The sequence below is a fragment of the Ranitomeya imitator genome, chromosome 3 (genome assembly GCF_032444005.1).
Source record: "Ranitomeya imitator isolate aRanImi1 chromosome 3, aRanImi1.pri, whole genome shotgun sequence".
Lineage (NCBI taxonomy): Eukaryota > Metazoa > Chordata > Amphibia > Anura > Dendrobatidae > Ranitomeya > Ranitomeya imitator.
Genome location: NC_091284.1, coordinates 721,172,453 through 721,182,960, shown reverse-complemented (window position 1 = coordinate 721,182,960; position 10,508 = coordinate 721,172,453). Strand labels below are relative to the sequence as shown.

General features: G+C 44.5%; 1 protein-coding gene across 1 annotated transcript in view; it reads right to left on the bottom strand.

Annotated features, from left to right (window-relative positions):
* Window positions 1-1,253: 1,253 nt before the first annotated feature.
* The window catches only part of SMUG1 (single-strand-selective monofunctional uracil-DNA glycosylase 1), a 30,632-nt gene continuing 21,377 nt past the window's right edge, over window positions 1,254-10,508 (bottom strand). The window contains exon 3 of the mRNA XM_069758727.1: window positions 1,254-1,944. Within this exon, the coding sequence (XP_069614828.1) occupies window positions 1,411-1,944 (534 nt within the window). The 3' untranslated portion in view covers window positions 1,254-1,410. The remainder of the gene's footprint in view (window positions 1,945-10,508) is intronic.

Here is a 10,508-nt window from a genome sequence, read left to right as displayed (position 1 = left end):
ACTTTATGATAATGATGAGGAATTATGATTTTCCAGATCAGTACGATAAAGACCATAACAAAAAAAAAAATAGAAGTTTGCAAAAAAATAAAATAAATAAATGGGGTTTGTCGCTATTTTCCGGGATTTGCAAAGTTTTTAATTTTCAGTCACTGGTACTCGATGAGAGCTTGTTTTTTGTATGATGAGCTGATATTTTCATTGATACCATTTTGGGGTCCATGTGACATTTTTATTGCTTTTTATTTTAATTTTTTTAGGTAAGCATGGAGATTGGAAAACCGCAATTTTGCTTTTTTTTTTAATTTATTTTTCTCATTACGGCATTTACCAGTCAGGTAAGTTTTATATTTTCTTTTTTTTTAATTCTTTATTTTTGAATAAGTTTTATATTTTCATTGGTCAAAATTTTCTGGAAGTGACACTTCCAAATATATTTTTAATTTCTTTATTCTAAATGGAAGGGGAAAAGAGGGGTGAATCATATTATTTATATATTTTTTTACTTTCGTGGGGGACTGCAACATGCGATCATCCAATCACTTAAACTCTATGCTGTAATAGTACAGTATTCACAGTCCCCTCGAAGCTCAGCTGAGTTTCAAAGGTGTATCAGGATGGCAGCTACGGGTGCCTCCAGCAGTCCCTGGCTCTCATAGTAACGCATCGAGACTGTGATGTCATTTAAATGCCGCTGTTGGAAATTTAGTGTAGATGCCATCATCAGCACCGCAGGACGTACAGTTATGCCCATGTGCATGAAAGAATTATGGAAAAAAACCACACAAAAAAACAGGGACATGGCAAAGAATGGTAAGTTTGGAGGTGCTGGAATGGCACGTCATTAATACGATAAATTATAACTTGGGATGTTAAAATGTAATTCAATAATCCCAAAAATGTTTGGCCTTTCTATTTCCTATAGTGATGGTTAAAAGTGGACGCACTTTAGCATTCCCCGATGTTTCACACATAGGTAGGAGAGTTTTGAGTGCTGATATGAAGGATAATTGGGAAATAAACTGGTTATATTTGCAGCAACTAAAATTGCTATTCTCTCCCCTTCGCAAAAGTGCAGGTGTGATTCTAGGGCATGGGGAGCTTCAGTCTTCCCTGAGGTGTGAAGGTCACACAAGACGAGGTAGCGTAATGAACCGTCCATCTGTCGTGTGATGACTTCCAGAGTCGCTTGGCAGTTCTGAGCCGCGGAGGCTTCCACAAGCCGCTCCATAGTCACCTCGACATCATTTGGGAACAGTTTGGAAAAGATTCTAATTACAGCTTATATCACATATACACCAAGCACATTACAGGAGAACAGACGTGATCTGACATACATCTGACATACAAGGAATGACCATAATACATATTAGCGTAGTGTGTCAGGAACCATCCGATCAGATACTAATGTCAGCTCCTGTTAGTCAGTAACGGTAGCACTCCAAGCTCCTGGAGCTGCGTCCTCACCACGCTGTCCCATCCTTTGTTGGCTTGCGGGTTCCTCGGGGAGGGATGCATGATACTTTTCACAGTCACGTCCATCCCTTCTCTGGCCAAGGCCTTCCTTGCTCGTTGCTCGGAAAACTTGCCCACTCCAATCACCATTTTGACCCCAAGCGTCTTGACCACTTGACATAGGGCTTCATCACAAATATCTAGCAGCGTGTCCCGCTGAGCTTTAGGAAGGTCTGTTGGTGTCAGATTCTTCCCCGTCTGATTCATAAATATGAGAGGGCAGTGGTTGTGCACAAAGCAGTACTTGAAGAAAGTTTCGGGTTGGCCGCAGATAGATTTGAAGAAACTCCAGAATCGAGCGCCACTCACCTCGCTGTTGGGACAATCAAATCCACGTATAGGTCTTTTTGGATGCTCCACTTCTGGTTTATAAACATTTCCAACAATTTGAAGCCAGTCACGGACATGTTTTACTTCCCCAAATGGAACCTGAGAAAATACATTGTACACAATGGTGTATGGTTAATACGGTGATATGTACTCATACAGGCACTATGCCAAGAGATGTGTTAGTATTTATTGTGAATAAAGTTTATGCAGCATTATGTGTCACAGTCACTGGCACTGCTACATGTGAGCAAGTGGCACGTTTTCTTAGGTCCCAGGGAGCGCTATCTTAACTGGGTCACCCTTATTTTGCCGACTTAATACTTAAAAGTCCGATCTATCAATCACTGACAGCGGCATTTAACACGCATTGGCAGAAAGGACGTGACAAGTCTCGCCCATCAACAACCTTGTCACATAATTGCGGGACACCGAATGCCTGTGGCCAGCGATTATAGGTTAATTTTTGCTATACATAGCGAAGGTTGTTCACCGAAACGCGCGTTGGGGCGGAGGCGCGTGCCAGGAGTGTCTTCTCTCATTACGGTGGGTAATTATATGCTATGTACTCTGTCTATTGTATCATCTTTTGTGGCGCTGTGCCTCTATATAATTGCTCAGCAGGGTATTATGGGATTCTCTGTGGTCGCAGAGCCTACTATTCTTACAGAGCATGATGGAACTTGTGTGTGAGCCCAGTATTGTGTGTGGCTATTGTGTAGGTCACACCGCCTATCTATCCCACTATCTTGTATAGATTATCTGACCTCCTGTCACATGTCTCCTGCCATTGTTTTTGCAGCACTATTTAAAGGTACCGTCACACTAAGCGACGCTGCAGCGATACCGACAACGATCCGGATCGCTGCAGCGTCGCTGTTTGGTCGCTGGAGAGCTGTCACACAGACAGCTCTCCAGCGACCAACGATGCCGGTAACCAGGGTAAACATCGGGTAACTAAGCGCAGGGCCGCGCTTAGTAACCCGATGTTTACCCTGGTTACCATGGTTAAAGTAAAAAAAACAAACGCTACATACTTACCTACCGCTGTCTGTCCCCGGCGCTCAGCTTCTCTGCTCTGGCTGTGAGCGCCGGGCAGCCGGAAAGCAGAGCGGTGACGTCACCGCTCTGCTTTCCGGCCGCTGTGCTCACAGCCAGACCAGAGAAGCAGAGCGCCGAGGACAGACAGCGGTAGGTAAGTATGTAGTGTTTGTTTTTTTACTTTAACCATGGTAACCAGGGTAAACATCGGGTTACTAAGCGCGGCCCTGCGCTTAGTAACCCGATGTTTACCCTGGTTACCAGCGAAGACATCGCTGAATCGGTGTCACACACGCCGATTCAGCGATGTCTGCGGGGAGTCCAGCGACGAAACAAAGTTCTGGACTTTCTTCCCCGACCAGCGACAGCACAGCAGGGGCCTGATCGCTGCTGCCTGTCACACTGGACGATATCGCTAGCCAGGACGCTGCAACGTCACGGATCGCTAGCGATATCGTCTAGTGTGACGGTACCTTTAGACTCCTGTCTTTATCTTACTCCCTTACACCTGGTGTGATTTTAACAATAAAGTTTTTGTTGTTTCATACTATCGGACTGATTATCATCATTTTTCGGATATGTATAGCAGTACAGAAGCCCTGCTATGTGTAACACAGGCTATAGGAAGATCACAGCTTCAAGTCTCATAAGGCAACTATTCAACAAAGCAAAAAGTTAAATAAAAGTTTTAAAAAATATTTAACAAATTTAACAAGAAAAAAAAAATCAAAACTTCAGAATTTGTTTTGGTCGCTGCAATATTGCAATAAAATGCAATAAGAGGTGAGCAAAACATCGCATCTACCCCAAAATGGCACCAGGCAAAATGTCAGATCAAGCCGCAAAAAAAAGCCCTTACCAGCCCTAGATTCCAAAAAAAGAGAAAAGCTATGGGTCTTGGAAAATGGCGACAAACACAAAAACTTTTTTTCATACAGATTTTGAATTTTTTTTCATAACTTAAATAAAAATGAACCTATACATGTTTGGGACCTGCGTAATCATACTGACCTGGGGAATCATATTCTCAGGTCAGTTTTACCATATAGTGAACATGGTAAATAAAAAAAAAAAACCAAAACAATTGTGGAATTTAACTTTTTTTGCAATTTCACTGCACTTGGAATTTTTTTTCCTGCTTTCCAGTACAATACTGTATGCGGTAAAAGGAATGGTGTCATTCAAAAATACAACTCTAAAAACAAGCTTTCATGGGGCCATATTGAAGTAAAAATAAAAATGTTATGGCTCTAGGAAGAAGGGGAAGAAAAAAAAAACTGAAAATACAAAAAAAATTAAAATTGCCAGAGGGTGAAGGCATTATGTTTTTTTACATTATTTTTTTTAAATGCAATTGTATCAGAAACCTAATGATTGATAACTACTCGCCATGTGTCTTAGTATAGATTACTATGGATAAAGAGGCTAGCTGCTAGCACATATACTGCAAGTTAGAATGCTTCCAATATTTCATGTCTTAAAGCTTTTAGGGTTCTGTCCAAATTGACACGAGTTTGGGGAGAGATTTAAAATACAATCCCAATCAGCATCTAATGAATATCAACTGGGTTTCCACAGCCCTACTATCAGGGCAGATTTTTGGCCTTTGCAGCAGAAAAAAAGATTATCTGCAGAAATACAGTATTGTGCAAAAGTATTAGGCAGTTGTGAAAAAAAATACTGGACACTATTAATCCTTTCCAATTTCCCACCTCCATTTGCGGAAATGCAGCCTCAAATTAGCCATGAAGCACCACCATACTTCTCTGCTGCCTGCAGACACTCAATACTGTACTGCTCTCCAGCCTATCGGTGAAGAAACTGCCAAATGTTTTACACGTCAACTCATCAGCACGAGGAACCTGCGGCCATTTTACTTCCCCAAGCTTCTACATTTTCGAGCATAGTTGAGTCACTTGGTCTTGTTTCCATGTCAATGGTATGACTTCTTGGCTCCAATTCTTCCATGAAAACCACTTCTGGTCAGAACTCTCTAAACAGTAGATGGGCGTAGTTAGGTCCTATTTATTGCCCCAGTTCTGAGCTGATGGCGATGCTGGATATCTTCTGATTACCAGGGGAAGCATCATGTTTTTTTATCTGCTGCACTTAGTTTCCTTGGCCAAACTCTACGTCTACAGCACTCAAAGTTGCTCATTTCTTGGTGCGTCTTCAGAAGAGCTTGAACATCACATCTTGAAACGTCAGTCTGACTTAAATTCTTGGCCTGGGAGAGACCTTGCAGATGCAGTATAACTACCCTGTACCTTAAAGAAGAAACCGTGGAGTTACAGTCCAAAACCAAGTTTTATTCAACAATAATGGGCAACCATAGCCATAACAGTATACAAAAATCCTAATTTAATTAAACACAACATATACCTGAAAAGGAGAGTAGAAGGTAGCAATAGATGGAAATACACACCACGTAGGTATTCCTGGCACCAATTGAGTATTAATAAAGTGCATAGTGCCATATAATAATTGGGAAAAGGATCAAATGGTATACTGGTACCCCTATAAATCTATACTTCACGGCTAAGTATACATATAAGTAGCCCTGCGCACAGGCTACGTGACCACTACATCCGGTCATTCATCATGAGCCAAAAAGAAGTAAAAAAGGAAGACACCATACAAAGTTACTAATGAACCTTACCCAAGGTTTGGTGGCCAGGATAACCCACGTGGTGGCCCCAACGCGCGTTTCGCGTCAGCTTCGTCAGGGGGCGGTGCTGCTACCTGTCTAAGGTGTGCCATTTAAGGCTCATGATGAATGACCGGATGTAGTGGTCACGTCCATCTATTGCTACCTTCTACTCTCCTTTTCAGGTATATGTTGTGTTTAATTAAATTAGGATTTTTGTATACTGTTATGGCTATGGTTGCCCATTATTGTTGAATAAAACTTGGTTTTGGACTGTAACTCCACGGTTTCTTCTTTATTGCTATTGATAGGAGTGTCCATCTATACTAACGGTATCAAACCTCCCCCTGGGTAGCTCCCCCACTTGGGATGTGAGCATGGTGGAGGTTTTGGGTACGGTATCTTCATCTGTGGTCTTTTGTTGCTACCCTGTACCTTGTTGTTGTTCTCAGTCTTATGACCTGTGACATGAAACTCTTTCACAACCTCACCCTTGTAGTAGAGTTTGGCTGTTCCTCACCCAGTTTTAATACCATTACACCATTGAAGCTCTAAAAAACTATAGGGAGAAAAATACTTTATCTAAAAAACTAATTAAAGCTGCCAAAAAGGAAACAGAGAAGCACATTGCTAAGGAGAGTAAAACTAATCCCAAACTGTTCTTCAACTATATCAATAGTAAAAGAATAAAAACTGAAAATGTAGGCCCCTTAAAAAATAGCGAGGAAAGAATGGTTGTAGATGACGAGGAAAAAGCTAACATATTAAACACCTTCTTCTCCACGGTATTCACGGTGGAAAATGAAATGCTAGGTGAAATCCCAAGAAACAATGAAAACCCTATATTAAGGGTCACCAATCTAACCCAAGAAGAGGTGCGAAACCGGCTAAATAAGATTAAAATAGATAAATCTCCGGGTCCGGATGGCATACACCCACGAGTACTAAGAGAACTAAGTAATGTAATAGATAAACCTTTATTTCTTATTTTTAGGGACTCTATAGTGACAGGGTCTGTTCCGCAGGACTGGCGCATAGCAAATGTGGTGCCAATATTCAAAAAGGGCTCTAAAAGTGAACCTGGAAATTATAGGCCAGTAAGTCTAACCTCTATTGTTGGTAAAATATTTGAAGGGTTTCTGAGGGTTGTTATTCTGGATTATCTCAATGAGAATAACTGTTTAACTCCATATCAACATGGGTTTATGAGAAATCGCTCCTGTCAAACCAATCTAATCAGTTTTTATGAAGAGGTAAGCTATAGGCTGGACCACGGTGAGTCATTGGACGTGGTATATCTCGATTTTTCCAAAGCGTTTGATACCGTGCCGCACAAGAGGTTGGTACACAAAATGAGAATGCTTGGTCTGGGGGAAAATGTGTGTAAATGGGTTAGCTACTGGCTTAGTGATAGAAAGCAGAGGGTGGTTATAAATGGTATAGTCTCTAACTGGGTCGCTGTGACCAGTGGGGTACCGCAGGGGTCAGTATTGGGACCTGTTCTCTTCAACATATTCATTAATGATCTGGTAGAAGGTTTACACAGTAAAATATCGATATTTGCAGATGATACAAAACTATGTAAAGCAGTTAATACAAGAGAAGATAGTATTCTGCTACAGATGGATCTGGATAAGTTGGAAACTTGGGCTGAAAGGTGGCAGATGAGGTTTAACAATGATAAATGTAAGGTTATACACATGGGAAGAAGGAATCAATATCACCATTACACACTGAATGGGAAACCACTGGGTAAATCTGACAGGGAGAAGGACTTGGGGATCCTAGTTAATAATAAACTTACCTGGAGCAGCCAGTGCCAGGCAGCAGCTGCCAAGGCAAACAGGATCATGGGGTGCATTAAAAGAGGTCTGGATACACATGATGAGAGCATTATACTGCCTCTGTACAAATCCCTAGTTAGACCGCACATGGAGTACTGTGTCCAGTTTTGGGCACCGGTGCTCAGGAAGGATATAATGGAACTAGAGAGAGTACAAAGGAGGGCAACAAAAGTAATAAAGGGGATGGGAGAACTACAATACCCAGATAGATTAGCGAAATTAGGATTATTTAGTCTAGAAAAAAGACGACTGAGGGGCGATCTAATAACCATGTATAAGTATATAAGGGGACAATACAAATATCTCGCTGAGGATCTGTTTATACCAAGGAAGGTGACGGGCACAAGGGGGCATTCTTTGCGTCTGGAGGAGAGAAGGTTTTTCCACCAACATAGAAGAGGATTCTTTACTGTTAGGGCAGTGAGAATCTGGAATTGCTTGCCTGAGGAGGTGGTGATGGCGAACTCAGTCGAGGGGTTCAAGAGAGGCCTGGATGTCTTCCTGGAGCAGAACAATATTGTATCATACAATTATGTTCTGTAGAAGGACGTAGATCTGGGGATTTATTATGATGGAATATAGGCTGAACTGGATGGACAAATGTCTTTTTTCGGCCTTACTAACTATGTTACTATGTTACACAGCAGTTTTTGTTTCAACTAAAAGTTGTGTTTCCATCTACATATGAAAATTATAATTATTTGTCTGGTATAATTGCATACCCACAAACCTAACTATAATCCTATCACGGCCTACAAAATACCTAGAAGAATTGATGCCATTTTGATGGCAAAGGGCGTTCACACCAAATATAGATTTGATTTAGATTTCTCTTTTGTTCATTCACTTTGCATTTTGTTCATTGATAAAAAATAGTTGTGAAAGCATTCTTTCTGCGGAGCATTTTTTCCATACCTGCTAAAACTTTTGCACAGCACTGTAAGTAGCATGTGAGTTATTTCAATGGATCCTTCACAGAAAAACAAAGGACGGCCTTGACAATGCAGCTAAAATTGTACAGATTTGCTGCAGATTCAGCAGAAGGCGTCAGCCCAGTGGCGTAGGAAGGGGGGTGCGGGGGGGGGGCGGTCCGCCCCGGGCGGCACAATGCGGGGGGCGGCCGGCGCTGCAGGAGAAGAAAAAAAAAAAAAAAAGACGCCCCTTTAAATCTTCGGGCGGCGCCGTCCACCGCCACGACCAGCTCCCAGCCGCCCCCGCCCCCCGCTCTAATACTCACCTCTCCTGGTTCCTGCGGCTTCAGCGTCCTCTGACTCTGCGACGTCTCAGAGCAGAGGGCGCGATGACGTCACTACTGTGCGCGCCGTTCAGCCTCTCTGTCCTGAGCGTCGCAGAGCCGGAGAGACGCTGACTGGCTGCACCGGACCTGCGCTAGGAACGGGAGAGGTGAGGATTTTACTTTTTTTTTTTCTTTATGTCTGACTGTCTGGGGCTGGGGCAATACTGGAGAGCATGGGGCAGATTGCTGGACACACTGGGGCAATACAGGAGACCATGGGGCAGAATGCTGGACACACTGGGGCAATACAGGAGACCATGGGGCAGAATGCTGGACACACTGGGGCAATACTGGAGACCATGGGGCAGAATGCTGGACACACTGAATACTGGAGACCATGGGGCAGATTTCAGGACACATTGAGGAAATGCTGGAGACCCTGGGGCAGACTTCTGGACATACTGGGGCAATACTGGAGACCATGGGGCAGATTGCTGGACACACTGGGGCAATACTGGAGACCATGGGGCAGAATGCTGGACACACTGGGGCAATACTGGAGACCATGGGGCAGATTGCTGGACACACTGGGGCAATACTGGAGACCATGGGGCAGAATGCTGGACACACTGGGGCAATACAGGAGACCATGGGGCAGAATGCTGGACACACTGGGGCAATACTGGAGACCATGGGGCAGATTGCTGGACACACTGGGGCAATACTGGAGACCATGGGACAGATTGCTGGACACACTGGGGCAATACTGGAGACCATGGGGCAGAATGCTGGACCCACTGGGGCAATACTGGAGACCATGGGGCAGAATGCTGGACACACTGAATACTGGAGACCATGGGGCAGATTTCAGGACACATTGAGGAAATGCTGGAGACCCTGGGGCAGACTTCTGGACATACTGGGGCAATACTGGAGACCATGGGGCAGATTGCTGGACACACTGGGGCAATACTGGAGACCATGGGGCAGAATGCTGGACACACTGGGGCAATACTGGAGACCATGGGGCAGAATGCTGGACACACTGGGGCAATACAGGAGACTATGGGGCAGATTGCTGGACACACTGAATACTGGAGACCATGGGGCAGATTTCAGGACACATTGAGACAATGCTGGAGACCCTGGGGCAGACTTCTGGACATACTGGGGCAATACAGGAGACCATGGGGCAGATTGCTGGACACACCGGGGCAATACTGGAGACCATGGGGCAGAATGCTGGACACACCGGGGCAATACAGGAGACCATGGGGCAGATTGCTGGACACACTGGGGCAATACTGGAGACCATGGGGCAGATTGCTGGACACACCGGGGCAATACAGGAGACCATGGGGCAGATTGCTGGACACACTGGGGCAATACAGGAGACCATGGGGCAGAATGCTGGACACACTGGGGCAATACAGGAGACCATGGGGCAGATTGCTGGACACACTGGGGCAATACTGGAGACCCTGGGGCAGATTTCTGGACACATTGAGGCAATGCTGGAGACTCTGGGGCAGACTTCTGGACACACTGGGGCAATGCTGGACACTGGGGCAGATTGCTGGACACACTGGGGGTAATATGCTGGACATACTGGGGCAATGCTGGACACTGGGGGTAATATGCTGGACACACTGGGGCAGACTGCTGGACACACTGGGGAAAGGCTGGACACTGGGGCAGATTGCTGGACACACTGGGGGCAGTGCTGGACATACTGGGGCAGATTGCTGGACACACTGGGGGTAATATGCTGGACACACTGGGGCAGATTGCTGGACAACATGGGGGTAATATGCTGGACACACTGTGGCAGATTGCTGGACAACATGGGGGTAATATGCTGGACACACTGGGGGCAGGACTTGAGGCATGGGCAGAA